General features: G+C 41.2%; 1 protein-coding gene across 2 annotated transcripts in view; it reads right to left on the minus strand.

The window, feature by feature from the left end:
- Positions 1 to 3,015: 3,015 nt before the first annotated feature.
- Positions 3,016 to 17,961, minus strand: part of LOC132210784 (hyaluronan-binding protein 2-like) — a 45,588-nt gene continuing 30,642 nt past the window's right edge. For both annotated transcript variants that reach the window (XM_059653046.1, XM_059653045.1), the window contains 7 exons: positions 17,524 to 17,695; positions 13,294 to 13,388; positions 10,565 to 10,844; positions 7,761 to 7,903; positions 6,723 to 6,857; positions 6,464 to 6,606; positions 3,016 to 3,643 (listed from right to left, as the gene is read on the minus strand). In XM_059653046.1, coding sequence (XP_059509029.1) covers positions 3,488 to 3,643; positions 6,464 to 6,606; positions 6,723 to 6,857; positions 7,761 to 7,903; positions 10,565 to 10,844; positions 13,294 to 13,388; positions 17,524 to 17,695 — 1,124 coding nt within the window. In that variant the 3' untranslated portion in view covers positions 3,016 to 3,487. The remainder of the gene's footprint in view (positions 3,644 to 6,463; positions 6,607 to 6,722; positions 6,858 to 7,760; positions 7,904 to 10,564; positions 10,845 to 13,293; positions 13,389 to 17,523; positions 17,696 to 17,961) is intronic.

Here is a 17,961-nt window from a genome sequence, read left to right on the forward strand (position 1 = left end):
TGGATGCAGGAAAAAAAAAAGTGGTATGGCCAGATTTTCAGATGACACTAAGTTAGATGGGAAAGTAAATGTCAGTAAAAAAATTAGAAATTTGCAAATGAATATGGATAGATTTCCTGCGTGGTCCCTAGCTTTGATGGATGGAGTTTAACATAGATATGTGGGAGATTATCCATTTTTGTTGAAAGAACAGAAAGCGACTTATGATCTAAATGGAGAAAGACTTAAAAGTGCTTCAGTGAAGAGGGATTTAGATGTCTTTGTACATGAATTGAAGAAAATTAGTATGCAGGCACAGCAGGTAATACAGAAGGCAAATGAAATTTTGGCATTTATTGCTAAAGGAATGGAGTATTAAAGTAGGCAAGTGTTGCTGCAGCTGTACAAGGCATTAGAGATAGTGTCCCTGGAGTATTGCACACAGCTTTAATCTCCTTACTTAAGGAGGGTTGTAGTTGCATTGAAGGAAGTTCAGAAGAAATTTGTGGGATTGATTGTGGAGTTGAAGGGTTTCTTTTATGAAGTGAGATTGAGGAACTTAGGTCTGTACTCTCTGGAGTTTAAAAGAATGAAAGGAGACATCATTGAGGTATACAAATGCTTAAAGGGTTTGATAAGTAGATGTAGAACAGATATTTCTTCTTGTGGGGCAATCTAGAATGAGAGATCACAGTTTTAGGAAAAAGGGTAGCAGATTTAAATCAAAAGTGTGGAGAAATAACTTATTTTGAAGGGTTGTGAATCTGTGAAATTCATTATCCCACAATGCAGTGGATAACAGGACATTAATTAATTTTAAGGAGGAGAAACAAAGATTATTCTGTAGTAATAGGATGAAGAGTTGTGGCGAATGGGCAGAGCTGAGATCAGCCATGATCATATTGAATGGTGGTGCAAGTTTGTGGCACTGAATTGCTTACTTTTGTTCTTATAAAAAAATTGAGACAACAGCTGCACAGAATTCACAATTACAGCATTGCACATACTTCTGTAAAAATACTTTGCTCAGATTGAAAGAAAAAAATTCAGTACAGCACAGGAACAAGCTCTTCAGCCTACCAAGCCTGTGCTGACTCTAATCTTTACTTAGATCTGTTACTTATTGTGCATGCGCAGTTTCTATCCCTCAGTTCACCTCCCTTTCATGTGTCTATCAAGATATGCCTTAAACATTGCTAACGTGCCAGCTTCCACCACCTCCACTGGCAAAGTGTTCCTGGCACGCACCACCCACTCTGTGTGGAAGGTTTCCCTGCACTTCTCCACTAAACTTTCCCCTCTCACCTTGAACATGCGCCCTCTTATGGTTGACATTTCCACCCGGGGAAAAAAAGCCTCTGGCTATCCACCCTATCAATGTCTCTCATAATTTTGTAGACATCTATTAGGTCTCCCTCAGTGTCTGTATTTCCAGTGAAAACAATCCGAGTTTAACTGAGATAATTGGAACTGCAGATGCTGGAGAATCCAAGATCACAAAGTGAGGAGCTGGATGAACACAGCAGGCCAGGCAGCATGTTAGGAGCACAAAAGCTGACGTTTTGGATGTAGACCTTTCATCAGAAAAGGGGGAGGGGGAGAGGGTTCTGAAATAAATGGGGAAACCTCCCAGTCACGAACCATTCCCTCTCCCATTCCTCAGATGACATGTCCATCCTGGGCCTCCTGCAGTGCCACAATGATGCCACCCGAAGGTTGCAGGAACAGCAACTCATATTCCGCTTGGGAACCCTGCAGCCCAATGGTATCAATGTGGACTTCACAAGCTTCAAAATCTCCCCCTCCCCCACTGCATCCCAAAGCACCAGCCCAGCTCATCCCCTCCCCCCACTGCATCCCATAAACCAGCCCAGCTCATCCCTGCCTCCCTAACCTGTTCTTCCTCTCACCTATCCCCTCCTTCTACCTCAAGCCGCACCTCCATTTCCCACCTACTAACCTCATCCTGCTTCCTTGACCTGTCCATCCTCCACGGACTGATCTATCCCCTCCCCACCTCTCCACCTATACTCTCCTCTCCACCTATCTTCTCCTCTATCCATCTTTGGTCCGATTCCCCCTGTCTCCCTATTTATTTCAGAACCCTCTCCCCATCCCCCTCTCTGATGTAGGGTCTAGGCCCAAAACGTCAGCTTTTGTGCTCCTGAGATGCTGCTTGGCCTGCTGTGTTCATCCAGCTCCACACTTTGTTATCTGAGGTTTTCTCTTTATCTAATTATTATAAAAAAGAAGAGTCTAAAATGGTGTTGCACTTGTGCTGTTCAACTTTTGACATTCTACTTCTTACACAGCTTTCACTCGATGCATAAATCAGTCCAGAAATTTGAATTTTTCTTCCATTTCTGTATCTCCACTTCATTAACATCCCATTGATAGGGTTCCTGCACAAGTAAGCACAGATCTCAAAGACTCAGAGGGGCAGATTGTCACTGATGCCACCTCAGAAATAACTTGCTGGAATGGATTACCAGCCCCTTATAGAATCCACTTAACTTTCTGATGATTCAGAGCAATAGAAAATGAGACAAGTTCTATGAATGACAGACAATGTCTTTCACACTATCTCAGGTATTCTTTGAAAGGGCAACTGTAAATACTGGCCAACTATGACACGATGGACATGCCTGGCACTTTGACCTCTTTGTCTATTGCCAAATCAACCAATTCTGTCACTGACCTCAATGGAATGCAAATCAGGAAATGTTATGTAACGGGAGGGTAAATTAATATCCATTACATGGTAAAGGAAAGTATCCCATTTAATCAGTAATTTCAGCTGTTTAAACCTCTTAAAAATTTGTAACTTAACAAACCTATTGTTTGTGCATACCACAGCTTGTGTGTGTGTGTGGAGGGAATTTTAATTAACATGTACTTTTGAGTTAACTAAACATAAAACTAACTCTTGAATGATAAAGTTAATTTTCCAGATGCTTACTGGTTGGCATCAATGATAACTGTTTATTAGTTAATGCTGCCAAGATTCAGCTTTGAGATAATTTTAAAAAGTACTCATTTGAGATCCAACAAATAGAATTGCATTTAATCAACTATATACAGTCAAATTGTACATTATTGCATACACTGATTATAAAGGCATTATTTCCCTCTAAGGAAGTCTGTAGTTCTGCTCTGTTAACTAAAACAAAAAGCAACAGAATGGGCATTCAGCTTTGAGAGTCAGAATTTTTACTATGCAAGTTCAAAACCAAAGGCACTTTATAAATGCAACCACTAAGATTGCGACACAGGTAGTTATATTTCTCAGTTTATGGAAGAATGATGTGTCAGGAATACAAAATCAATGAAAAGCATTCATCAGAATTGTTATTAAGATGGTATGTATGATCCCATTGTTACTAAAACTGAGGTAATAACATATTTGAAAATCCTTTATGTGGTATTCTAGAAATAATGGATGTGTTAAATAGTAATGTCAAGCATCTTTTCATATTCCACAACAATCACACATGCTCCAATGCTGCATTTAAGTGGCTCGGGATTTAATCCATTTAAGGAACTTGGTGACACGGACATAAACACCAGGTTTATTTTTCACCCCACAGCGATCGCCCCAGCTCACTATTCCATAGATCTGGTAACGTCCATCTTTCACACAAGTCAGTGGTCCTCCAGAATCACCCTGAACACGAAACAAAGATATGTAATTTTACAAGCTATGACAGTGACATTCATTCAAACATTTGACTGTGAAAAGGAGTTTTTTAAAAGAGACATTTCTTTATTGTGTCCTTGCACTCAATTACATTTGTTGGCATAGAAGCGTTAGGTGATAAAGCACAAAAGAGGCCATTTGGCCCACTGGCCTTTTATCTATTTTTATCCTATCCAATACCAGTACTACATCTCCTTTACTGCTCCAAAGACAGCATCCTTTTCGCTACTGGAGATGGATGCAAAATATTCATTTAGTACCTCTGCCGTACCCTGTTGCTTCTGAAGATCTTTCTACTGTCAACCTTTCTTTGGCTACCTTTTTACAATTCATATGATCATAATATATTTTTGGTTTCCCTTTTATATTATTGTTAAGCTAGTCTCATCACTTCTACATTCTTTTCTTATTCCCTTATCAGATCTCCTGGGTACTCTCAATATTCCCTTTCATACTGTATAATCAACATTATATTTGTTGTAAACCTTCTCTTCCTTTTGCAATTTGTTTCTGTATCTTTAATCATCCAGGGAGCTCTAGCTTTAGATGTTCTTTCTTTCTGCCATCATTGTAATGTACCTAACTCTGTATTTCAATTAACTCCTCCTTGAAGATCAGTCATTGGTCAAATACAATTTTGTAGTGTTTGAGTCCATTACACTTAAGCCAGATCCTTTTCAACTCATTGCAAACTGCCCACCTCCAGTGCAGTGCTTTTATTTATAATTATTTTACCTTGTTCTTTTACCCAATTACTCTAAAATAATGATTACTATTTCCTTTATCGACCCATGTTCTACTTGGCCCATTTATCTCTCCAGATCTGGATATATGGTGGCTCAGTGATTAATGCTGCTGCCTCACAGCACTAGGGACCTAGGTTTAATTCCTCCCTTGGGTGACTGTCTGTGTGGAGTTTGTACATTCTCCCTGTGATGCATGGATTTCCTCCAGGTACTCTGGTTTCCTTCTGCAGTCCAAAAATGTGCAGGCTAGGTAGGTTGGCTGTGCTAAATTGCCTGTGGTGTTCAAGGATGTGTAGATGAGGTGGGTTATCGGGGGATGGGTCTGGGTGGGCCGCTTGAAGGGTCAGTGTGGACTTGTTGAGCCAAAGGGCCTGTTTCCACACGGTAGGGATTCTATGATATATTGCTTCCTTCTTTGTTGGGCAGAAAATATATTGATCAATAGAGTTCTTTTCAACACATATTAGGAATCCTCCTCTACCGCCACTTTTTCAGTCTTAAACCTGAACTCAACTTGCCCTGAATCAGACCACTTCCAGTTTTAATGGGGTATGAGGTTTGGGAATAGGGTAGTGGGGAGTGAATGGTATGAGCAAAATGTCACGGGCAAATAATCTGCTCCCAGGGAGAAAGTTGCTGACGCCTTATATTTGAATAGATTTCCAGTTACATCTCTGGCTGGCCTAGTGTCTCAGATCTCAGGACACCCAATAGTTTATGGGAAGTAAAGACTCATGTAGCTTGGATCAGTGCCTTTGCACCACTACTTGTGGGCCAGGAAGATGAGGACCACTTTCTGACACATTCCATGCAGCTAACCTGCCTCTCTAGCTGTAATTGGACATATTCATAATATCTCAAGATCTGACACCCCTGTGTTGGGATACCCACTATTGAGTAGATTAGATTAGATTAGATTAGATTCCCTACAGTGTGGAAACAGGTCTTTCGGCCCTACAAGTCCACACTGCCCCTTGAAGCATCCCACACAGACCCATCCCCCTATAACCCACACACCCTGAACACTACGGGCAATTTAGCATGGCCAATCCACCTAGCCTGCGAATCTTTGGACTGTGGGAGGAAACTGGAGCACCTGGAGGAAACTTACGCAGATACGGAGAGATGTGCAAACTCCGCACAGACAGTTACCAGAGGCTAGAATTGAACCTGGGTCCCTGGCACTGTGAGGCTGCAGTGCTAACCACTGTGCCACCCAGTTCAAGAACAGCTTCTTCCCTGCTGTCGTTAGCCTTTTGAATTCTATGCCTGCCAACCAAGATCCCCACATGGTCATCAACTGATCTACAACATGATCTGTCAACTCCATCATCTCTGACCTTGATCTCTTTCTGGATCCCTGTGATCAACCCCTGACCTTCTAAGCCAAGTTGCACCATTATACCATCACCTCACCCACTATCCATCTCTAGTTGCAAGAAACTTACCTGTTGCTGAACTATGACCTCCTCTGAAGTATATTTTATCCAACAGGGAGTTAAGCTAACCCTCCAATTCCAGGTGAGAATCCCACTTACAAAAAACTTGGCACTCCAGTAAAGAGGGCCAGATCTTTGTTCCCTCACTTAGAAATCCTGCCCAAATAAAGATCAGGTACATAAAGTTCTCATTCTCCTTTCCTTTGAGCCAGGTCTCTGCTGTTCCTGCAGCTTATCAGCCTCATTAACTGTGCTATGTGTATTTCAAACTCAACTTACACTGCCTAGCAATTGCCTTCCTAGCCCGTCTGTTTCAGAACTCTAGTGCTACTTGTCTCTCCCAATCCTCTGTGCCCCTTATTTCTTCTCACTACTATTTCATCCTCCTGTCAACTTAGTTCATTTTCTATTATCTCACAGCACTAACTAAACCTCCCCTTGAGCATATTTGTCCCAGCATTGTTGAGATGCAATCTGCTTGGGACTTCCTGCTCTCCAAGTAGCCCCAAAATGTCCCAAAAACCTGCCCATTTTATGTTGTTGCTCCAGCCATGCATTCATCTGCCTTCCTGAAGATTGACCCAAGGCAAAAATCAGCAAACCTGACATGAATCCACACTGCCATCCAGGTTTCCTGCACAAAACATGCTATCGTTGAGAGCATTTCCGTAGGAGCGAGGGTCCCTGCATCGCTGGTCAGATATCAGCCTCACATTTGTATGCAATAACTGATTGGATGATGCTTCTGTACAATTATTAATAAACAGAAAATAATGTGATAATTTTGTTACATATGATCTAAACGTTGTTTCAGTTTTAAGAAAAAAATTTTGATAAAATTATCCAAATGAATAGAAGCACCTGTCTCCGTCTGACCCCATCCTGAAATGTGACATTCAGTACCAGGCTGGAAATCAGACTCTGGTAAGCAGGCAGTTTTTACATACTTTGTTTCTTTGGCACAGTGATTGTTGACTTGTTTGATCTTCACCAAAGCTGGAATGCAAATATTGCTTTGCATTAGAATTTGCTAATATTTGCTAATAAAGTGAAAACAAAGGATCAGCGAGTGGCAGGTTAGATTTCAGAGTGAGGGAAGAGGCAATGGTGGCAGGAAAATGCTAGGAAACCACGGCAAGAGGATCTGCTGATGCAATTCTGTTGCCAGGCAATTTTGTTGCAGTTGGTCAGAATGTAGACCGGCTGGTGATTTGCATATTTAAAGGCCCTGTAACTGCTATTGGTTAAGAGGGAGATTTGGTTCGCTCAAATGGCTGGTTTTGCAATGCAAAGTGTTGCCAACAGTGTGGCTTCAAGTTCCAAATTAACTGACATTACCATGGAGGACCCTTTCTCAATCTCTCCACTCATTTTGGCCCTGAGGTTAAATCCCGACCAGCCACCTCTCTCTCTCTCTCTCTCTCTCTGTCATGAATGAGCTACCTTAAGGTCTGGCAGGACTATGGCAACTTGACCTTTTTACTACTGGTGAAGAGGACCCACAGCACAGAGAGGTGTGGCAGACAGGTCAGCAAAGCTACACAGCAGCAACAAGCCTCTTTGCCTCTGACTTCTTGAAGTTTTCCTTTATTTTAATTTATCTGTGGGAGTGCTCGAAGTCACCTACATTCCTCAGCAGTGACCTCTCTTCATCTGTACCCTTCAGGCTTCAGAACTGCTAGCCTTCTGGTTTAACAGGTGGCATCAGGCTACAGTCTGCTCTCCTTCATTGGAAGGCCAGGACTGCAGGCAGCAATTAGGCAGCTACCTGAGCGAAAATTGGTGAGCCACAGGTGGCCAGAGCATGCTCAGGACCTGACCTTCAACTAATGCTGGAATTTTGAAGCCCACAGCAAAACTGAGGAAGGAACTTGAAGGTACAAGTCTCAGATTGCTTACCAATATCATTGTATAATCCCACAGAGCTCTCATGATAATTTTCATGGACAATTATATTTTCAACGTCAAAGTTCTGTTCATGCCATTCATCTCTTTGAAGGTCTTGTTTGCCAAGCTGTAGGCGGAAATCTCTAGGCTGTGCCCTATGTATTGATTTTCAAGAACAGACAACGTACTTAACTAAAAAAGATTAGCAATTGATTCTTAGAGTTACTGACAATATGTAAAAGGAATATTACAATCAAAACATAGATGAATTGGTTTTATAGGTCCTAAATGTTTGATTTATCAATATGAGTGTTCTCATGAATCAGAATGCCGGATTCTTATTTTGGCTTGTTTGTGTCAATAACGTTAAATGGCTCAATGTTTCAATATATAGCATTGGAAAGCTCCTCTCTCTATATGACCAGACTGAGCAAGGTAGTAACTCGGATATACACCTCTACAGCTCCATCTCCCACCAGGACAGTCAGATGCGCTTCACTTCTTCCTGGGACGAAGGCCTGAACAGTCCCAAATACCACAACCTTACCTGACAACTTATGTTTTAATTTGTCTCAATTCCTTCAAATGAAAAGGTGCACCATAGGTATTTACATGGGCTTTGTTACATTCTCATCTCTGAGGCGTATGTGGAACATTCCTTGTTCCAGTCCTATATGGGCCCTCTCCAACACCTCTTTTCAGTACATCAATGCACCAGTGCCACCTCCTGCTCTTCTCTGGAACTATAAAGATGAGTCAACTTTTCTTCGAATTTCCATTCTTCTCTCATCTTTTCCTAGTCCATCTCAAAATTTTCTCTTTCCTATCTTGACTTGTCTGTCTCCATTTCTGGGGAGAGGGTGCCTTCTAATATTCCTTGCAAACCCATGGACTTCCACAGCTAACCTTAACTGCACTTCCTGAATCCTGTAAGGACTGCATTCCATTCTTCCCTTTCCTCTGTCTCTGTTGTATCTGATTGGATGACAGCACCTTCCATAGCAATGTTACTGAAATGCTTTCCTTTTTTCTCAACTGTGAATTCCCCGCCCCCCCCACCCATGATGTAGATAGGACCCTTAAGTATGTCCAACTCATTTTGCACACTTCTGTTCTCATTCCTCCCAGAACCACTATTCTTCCCTTTTTGACAACTTGTAGTAAACCATATATGGGGATATTTGTGCACTTGATAGAATCCTATGACACCACCCAGCTCTTATAGGAATACCATTATAAAAGCATCCATAACTCCCTGTAATTATCGATTATACATCTTTGCCAGGTTGAACTGTCAGAGCCCTGTTACCTATGCTCCTGTCCCATAAGGCTAACTATGTTATTCAGATAGCATAACACTGTTGCTTAGAGACTACCAAATGCATGGCTATGGATCCCACTCCTATAACCCCAAGGTTAATTAGGTACAGTAGATAAAACAGAGGATTTGGAGCTACATTCAATCTTTGAACTAACAGTTGGAATTATGAAATGGTGCTCTCCTAGCATCAAACGGGGAAGAGAAAACAAAAAGTCAGCATTGTGATCATATCCTAACAGATTAGATAGAATGTTTTCTGATACAATTTTTAACCGCCTTTTAATTGTCTGGCGAGCCTCTGCTCCACCATTTATGCTGCAGTGGTGAAGATGAAAATTATTCCTGGAAATTTTTTTTTCAGGTTAATTTGCTTCCAGCTGTGAGACAGACATTCCAACTGCCCCAACACTGATGCAATAAACTAATTTGAAATATGGCATTTAATTAAATTTTGAGTAGGACAAGGAGACGCAGGTTCAGAGGAGTAAAAGATAATTTTGATACTGGTGTCAAGAGATGCTTATTCATGCAAACCATGTTCAACATCTGGACTCTACACTGGAGGGTTTCAGAAGTGGTGGAGATAAATTGAAGGCTTAAAGGCTATAAAAGAAATCCTGCAATTTTCCCCATTTTTGAACAATTTCAGCATTTGGGTATTTCTAGCTGTTGATTGCCAACCGTGAAGGTTGATACATGTAAATACTGTTGGTGGATTATGGATTTGCTTTTCCTATTGTTTTCCAACTGCGTCAACCCTGGTCCTGTTACTATATACTGGCAGGAGCAGTATGTTGTCTCAGCCATGAACAGAAGGTGGAGGCTCTAGTTGAAGTTGCTGAGTCAAGCTAACATTTACACTGCCTATTTTAAGATATTAGCTAATGAGGATTATTCATCACATTTTGGGAGTTGCTTGGGGAGTCTACGAATTTCCTTTTAAGAATTCCTCATTAAAATGTTTTGATGAGAACTATGTAGATATGGAGGAAAGGATGCAGGAATTTGAAATAATCCAATATGATAAATATTGTCAAAACTATAAACACACATATCATAGCCATAACTCAGACCAAAGAAATATTAATATGGATTTTAGGAAGCTAAGATTCCCAGCAGAGACAATTAGGGAGTTAAGCCACTTGCCAGGCTTAAGTACTGCCAATAATAACAACTGAAAGAACTGTGGATGCTGTAGATCAGGAACAAAAACATGAAGTTGTCGGAAAAGCTCAGCAGGTCTGGCAGCATCTGTAAAGAAAAAATCAGAGTTAATGTTTCAGGTCTGGTGACCTTTCCTCAGCACATTTCCTTAAGTACTGCCTTATTTTGCTTAAATTAGAGAAGCAATAGTTTTTATCTGGGTCTTATAGATAACTACAATAGAAAGTGAAAACATAATAGAAAAGTTTCAAAATCTAGAAAGGCAGTTTAGAAATGATTCTCTAAAATAAGAAGATAACTCAAAGCAATATATAAACATGCTAATACCTACTGTGAGACAATGCAGTGGGCAGCAGTGAGAACCCAACATTGTTTAATCAATGTTCCTCCACACACATGTCCTGGTTTATAAAGTCCAATGCGATTTTTCAGCTGCAGAGATACCTGCCATGGGTATTTTCCTGGTACTGTCCTTTTTCCACCAAGGATTTTGCCTAAGTTTACTGCAACCTCTGGGACTCCACACTGAAAGCGCACAACAGAGGAAGCAGATGCAGGTGACTGGGTCACAGTTTTGGCTGTAGGCTCTCGTTGGGGTGGTGTCTTATGGGCTATGATGAAGAAACAGTACAAAGTCAAAATGCATTCTATACATTGGTTAGCCATTTGGTTTTTTTCTTTGTAATTGTGCTATTTAATCCCATTTTCAGAAAAGATCAGAAAGTTGCTGAAGTTATCCAAATGCAAGGAATAAGTCTCAAGATTAATAAAGTAATCTAAACTATTTTGATGTAGCTTTAGCCTGAGAGATCTAAGTTGAGACAATTTGGACCACTTTGGAGTGAGATGTCTGCCTCCATTCAATTCATCTGCCTTATCTTTACATTCTCAGAGGAAATGGCATACCTGGATCAGTACTTTACTAGGTACAATATACAACAATGATTTTTCTCATATTAACAGCACTGGCCAAAGCACAGTAAGCAACAATGGCAAAAACTCTATAATAGTTGGCCATGAAAGCAAGCTGTCCTTACAAACACTTAGGGGGTTAGTGCCAAAATTGGTACAGGTGTCTCACAAACTAGTCAAACAACAGCGTGACAAAGTCATTCTCACAGAATCAGATCTTACAGACAATGTCAGTCATTACCACCCCTGGATATGTCCTGTCCCATCAGCAGGTAGACCCAGCAGAAATGGCAACACAGTAGAATACAGTCGGGAGGGTGTTGCCCTGGGAGTCCTCAGCATTGAGTCCAGAATCCATGAAGTCTCATAGTTTGAGGTTAAACATAGGCAAGGAAACCTCCTGCTGGCTATGACATACCATCTTCCTTCAAATGGTGATTCTGTCCTCCTTCACGTTGAACAACACTTGGAGGAAGCACTGAGGGTGGCAAGAGCACAAAATGTACTCTGGGTGATGGATTTCAATGTGCATCACCAAAAATGGCTCAGCAACTGCACTACTGATGGAGCTGGTCAGATCCTAAAGGTCATAGCAGCTAGACTGGGTCTGCAGTGAATGGTAAAGAAGCCAACAAGAGGAAAAAACATACTTGACCTCATCCTTACCAATCAGGTGGCAGCAAATGTATCCATCCATGACAGTATCAATAAGAGTCACCTCCACACAGTCCTTACGGAGATGAAGTCCTGCCTTTATACTGAGAATACCTTCCATCATGTTGTGTGTCACTATAGCTATGCTAAATGGGGCAGATTTGAGCAGATCTAACAACTCAAGACCGGGCATCCATGAGGTGCTGTGGACCATCAGCAGCAGCAGAATAGTACTTCAGTGCAACCTGTAACCTCATGGCCCGACATCCCCCCCACTCAGCCAATACCATCAAGTCAGGTGATCAACCCACATTTAATGAACAGCGCAGCAGGGCATGCCAGGACTAGCACCTAAAAATGAGGTGTCAGCCTGGTGAAGTTGCCAAACAGCATAATCAGCAAGTGGTAGACAGAGCTAAGTGTTCCCATAAAACTCTGAAATTCTGCAGGATCCAGTCGTGAAAGACGGTCGACAATTTAACAGTTTGCTGGAGGAGATGTTCCACAAATAAGCCCATCCTCAACGATGAAAGAGCCAGCACATGGTGCAAAAGACAAGGCTAAAAAATTCACAGCAATCTTCAACCAGGAATGCCAAGCAGATGATTCATCTCAGCCATGTCCGGTGGCCCCCAGCATTACAGATACCAGTCTTCAGAAAATTTGATCCACTCCGTGTTATATCAAGAAGCGTTTGGAGACACTGGCTACTGTAAAGGCTATGGGCCTTGACAACATTCTGACAATAGTACTGAAGACTTGTGCTCCAGAACTTGCTGCTCCCCTAGCCTTTGTGGTTTGAGAAACAGAGTTAAAGTTTTGTGCCCAGCATTCCAAAGTTCTGAAGATTCACACTGGATTTGAAATGTTCACTCTGTTTCTCTATCCATAGATGCTGCAAGACCTCCTAAGTTTTTCCAGCACGTTTTGTTTTTATTTCAGATTTCCGGCATCTGAATTATTTTGCTTTTAAAGCAATGTAGGTTGTTATTGCTCCAACTGTTTGGTAACATTGTTTACTTATCATGAACTACAGCATTACTAACAGAACAGACACAGATATGCAGTTTTCAGGTAACAAACTTGAACCCATCTTATGTATAGGCAGATTGTCTGCTGGTTTGTACTTGAGTAGACAGCTCATTTCTTTAAAATGCACTTTGACAATCTGAAAATCTTTGGCTGCCAGAAGAAAATAAAACCTTTTACATTGGCTGTGTCCCAGATCAAAATTGAACGGGATTTGATAAAATCTTCCTGCATGTCTCAAAGTATTGAATCCAATACAGAAAATTAGAAAGGTTTCAATTTAACTCAAATCAATTGATATTGTCCTCTCAGTCGAACACTTTGCTCGGAAAATCATTAGGAAGTTTCATAGATAATTACATTGTTTTGTAGTTATTCAGTAAAACAGGGCTAATACCTACCAGGATTATGACATTAATGGAATAAATTAACACTTGTTAAAAGCAATTAACAGCTGATACATACCTGTAGGGCAGGGAGAAATGGCGCAATGATCCCAATTTAATTTATCACGTTTCTCCCGAAAATAGCACCAAGGTTTATCATCACCATCAGGATTTCTGGAAATAAATATTTTTTATGTATGGTGTTTGTATAAAATCTTGCCAGATATCTTCGAAAAGGTATCCAAACATATATCAAATGGCTTCAATAAAAAGGTTACTTTTGTTTTCAAAAGCTGTATAGGATTGCAAGTGTTATTCAACCCTCAGCTGCTTATATGTCAAATAAGTTTTAATTTACCTTTCCTCCAGATGCAACCTTTTCATACAGGTAGGGGCTCATGTGTAGAATGAACCACCAGAGAAAGTGCTGGATGCAGGTTTAGATATTTTTTAAAACGTTTGGATAAGTACATGAATAAGAAAGGTTTGGAGGGATATGGGCCAAGCGCAGGCAGGTGGGACCAATTTAGTTTGGGAACATGGTTGGCATGGACTGGTTGGGAGGAAGGATCTGTTTCCATGCTGTATGACTCAATGACTCTAAAGCACATGCTGAGCATATTGTATGTTGCCCTTCTCATTACGTAAAATAAATTTAGGTTCACTTCTGGAGTGAATGAAATGCAGGAACGAGTAACTGAGCTTCTTATGGAGGAGTAACAAACACAGGACGAAACAGAGAAGGAAAGGTTCTTTGAGATAGTAGGAACTGCCGATGCTGGAGAATCTGAGATAACACGGTGTGAAGCTGGATGAACACAGCAGACCAAGCAGCATCAGAGGAGCAGGAAAGTTGGCGTTTTAGGTCAAGGCCCTTCTTCAGAAACGTCTCGACCCGAAATTTCAACTTTCCTGCTCCTCTGATGCTGCTTGGCCTGCTGTGTTCCTCCAACTTCACACCATGTTATCTAGGAAAGATTCTCTGTCAGTTGTTGTGAGTGAAGGAGTGTTAGATTAATTTATAATTATATAATACATGAACTTGGCTGAGTGAAAGGATACAGAATATCACCTCTTTATATAAATGGATCTATTTAGTAGGAATGCTTAGCAGAAGCAACCAGAATAACTTACCCATATTTTTCTCCAAAGATTCCACTGGGTGACAGCTGAACACTTAGTTCAAGCTTTCTGTTTTTCAGTATTTTTTGTGGTGGTGCTGGCGTAGAAGGAGGTCTGCTTCCCTTGCCATCCAGAGTCTCCTGATGTGTGTCTCAGGATTAAGCTGTTTTCCTCCCATGGTGAATTTGGTCAAGTGGAGACATTTGATCTCTCAGGAGGATGGTGCTTGGGGACCCCTCCATCTTCCTGTCTCCACCCGGATTAGGTCTGTGATAGGAAGGCCTGTAGTCAGCTATCCCATCCTGCTGCCAACTGAATCCCCTAGCTGGACAGTTATTGTGGAGGATCTTCCCCCAGAAACTAGTGGAGGCTGAGTCGCTAATTTATCCAAGACTGAGATTTTTAATAGACAATGGAAGTCAAGTGTTCGGGGGTACAGACAGTTAAGTGGAGTTGAAGTCTTATTCAGATCTGCCATGATCTTACTGAGGGGAGGAGTGAGTTCAAAGGCCTAAGGTCCAGCCCCCAGTTCCAATTTTCCTACAGCCCATGTTAATATTGCAATGTTAAGCACCTCATTCCATTGCTGTTGATATTAATCCAGTAGTGTGGGAAGAATGATGTACAAACCTGTACTGAGTTGCTTGAGGAACTCACCGGGGTGGAAGGTGAACCTGCCTAGTTCAAGGGTAATCAATAACCTGAAAAAGCGATGCCACATTTTAAACTGGGGAATGTACAGATAGCCGCTCTCTGTGCTTGCTTCCAACACTCCTAACCTCTCCCCTGCTTCTCCCACCACACAAGCCCAACTTCTACTGTTACCTGCCTGTGACCCAAGATCCAACAATGGTACTAGGCCTCAGCATGATATATCAGCTTGTAATATTACTCTCCTGATATTGTGTTGTAATAAATTTACTAGAATATTGAAAGGGGTCTACAACAGGCATTGTGAGTGCAATATCAACCATCCTGGCTCATCAACACTTACTTTCTCTCTCTCTCTCGTGTGTGTGTGTGTGTGTGTGTGTGTGTGTGTGTGTGTGTGTGTGTGTGTGTGTGTGTGTGTGTGTGTGTGTGTGTGTGTCTGTGTGTGTGTGTTCCTGTACCTGACTAACTGTAGACCATACGTAAACGCAATTTCACAAAATTGTTATGAAAGACGCCATTGAGCCATGCTTGGTATTATTCTTATATTTACACAGTGCAGAAAAAAACAATGAGCAAGGCCTATTTGGTTGCCAATTCTGAATTAACTGTGAACATACGAATGTATGCGAATTAGGAGCAGAAGTAGGTCCCTTGGCCCCTTGAGCCTGCACCACCATTCAATAAGTTCATGGTTTATCTGATTACTTCATATTCCTGATAACTTGTGTTGTAATGAATATGTTTTGTTCCGACACATAGGGCTAAATTCATGTCTGGGCGTGTGATGTATGAGACGTGTTTTTGTATAAAAATGGCCACACTTAGGCTTCCTAGAAGTGGTGGAAAAGGCAATTTAACCAGCTGGTTGGCAGCACAGAAATATATCCATCATCATTCCAGTACTTTAGGAATTAATTTCTGGGTGGGAATGCTTATAGTTGCCCATTCTGAGCACAATAGACAATAGAGTAGTCAGAATGAATTCTTTATGGAAGTGTCAGTAAGACAGCAGCCTGTAGTGTGGATGCCTTACAGTCAAGATCCCATGTTTACAGCACTCTAAGGTTATACAGTAGAGTTGTAGCTCAGGTTGTGGATGTTGTAGTTGGTTGTCGCCTCTAGCTCGGCGAGCCAACCAACCACTACGTGTTTACAGCAGATTAGAAAGGACATTTGTCCATGATTTTATTTCAGTCCAAACTCTCATTTTCCTAACCTGCTACCAACTAAGACCATTAAGTGGTCAATTAATGTTCACTGAGCCTGTCTTTGGCATGATTAACCTTGTTCCCAGCAGCACAAGATACTGGCAGACTTCCTGACTGCTATAATGGCGTGATCATGATGACTGAAAACCACCCTCTGCCCTTGCCTCTGAAACTCTTTAAAACCCTTTTCTATGACACCCTAACCACAGCCAGCCATCTGAATGTCTGATCTTTCGCTGCTTTTCACCATGCTTAACAGCCAGCAACCTCAGGTGGGTGGGACACCACTGTCCCAAGAACTGATTGGCTAAGAAGCCTACTAAGTCACCACTTAAGTGCTTGACTTGCCCTGCTCTAGCAAGTTTACTTACTGGTGAAGGTGGTGGGGAATTGAAGCTGTAGATTGTAGGCTGCCTTGTTCTTAAAGACATCCACATCCACACTGAGAAAGAGAAAAAGCAAAATCCAACCTTTTGGGGTTCTTTTGAGGAAATTTGACTTCTCACTGCATTCCTGACCCTGCTTCATTTTAGCCTGGCCTTTCTAGGGTTCTGGAATGCATAGTGTGCAAAAATCACATCCATTCCCAATGCGGTTGGGTTCCCATTTTGAATGGATGAAGAAAATCAGATTTTCTCCCAAACACCATTTCCATCTGGTGGTGCAAATGGATTTCAGTTGAGTTTTTCATCTGAGAATAAATAACCATTTTAAGAAGTTGCCATTATACATTGCCCCTTTGATGTTGTCTTGGTTTGTTGACACAATTTAATGCAGTCACAAATAGTATGAGGTTTTTCACTGGCAGAAAGCATTTTTCCTCGCAATCAATAATATGGAGGATATTATTAGAAGGTGAAAGTTTAATTTTCTTCCCAAGGAATGTAAAGTATTTTCCACTGATATTGAATAATGCACAATGGGGGAGTGGCTATGGATGTTACATTGAGTGCCAAAAAGTGGCAACGACAATTACAGTGAGTATAATGGTGGCAAGGAATTGGGTGGAGACTGAAACTTAGGGGGCATTTAAAGACTATGTTAGAGAACTGAGGCGAGTTTTCTAATCAGCCCATCTCTGCACTCACATACCTCCATCTCGCTCTTCTATCTGACAGGGAGTCATTCTGACAATCTCACTATTTCAGTTACTAATCCATGTTGAACTCACCCCAAATTTATAAATTAATTTGGGAGCCCTTGTTTCAATGGGAAAAGGCTCGAGAGATTGAGGATAAAGTTAAAGTTTTAATGAAAACGCTATCGTCACTCAGTTCAGTGGGTACAAACTAGCCGAGCATATCAATGTGTTAGAGCTGCAGTACCTGCAATAATTGTGATCACCAATTCCATATTTGTTAGGATTCTCCATATGGGTACCCACAGCTTCCTTGAGCAGCAAGTGCGAGCTCCAATGCAGACATGTCTTCCCTCGTTCCGTTTGTTTCACTAGGCCTCTATATGATAAACCATTACCATGGTAACAATCATTTGGCACTACAAAAAGAAATGTACAAATAAGATCTTTGCTGAGCTTAAACAAAATTGTGGGTGCAGCTAATTCGGGAAAGTACTTCTGCAGGGAGCGCTGTTTTAAGTCCAACCATAATCTAACTTAACATCAAGAAATAATTCTTGTTATTATGAACTTATGCTTTGTAACCACTTGGAGCATTGAAAAGCTTGAAGAACCTCTATTAGAATGCTAGACCAGGGATCTTCTATTGCCAAACAATTCTGATTTGCAAAGTAATTGTTAAATT

The sequence above is a fragment of the Stegostoma tigrinum genome, chromosome 20 (assembly GCF_030684315.1).
Source record: "Stegostoma tigrinum isolate sSteTig4 chromosome 20, sSteTig4.hap1, whole genome shotgun sequence".
Classification (NCBI taxonomy): Eukaryota; Metazoa; Chordata; class Chondrichthyes; order Orectolobiformes; family Stegostomatidae; genus Stegostoma; species Stegostoma tigrinum.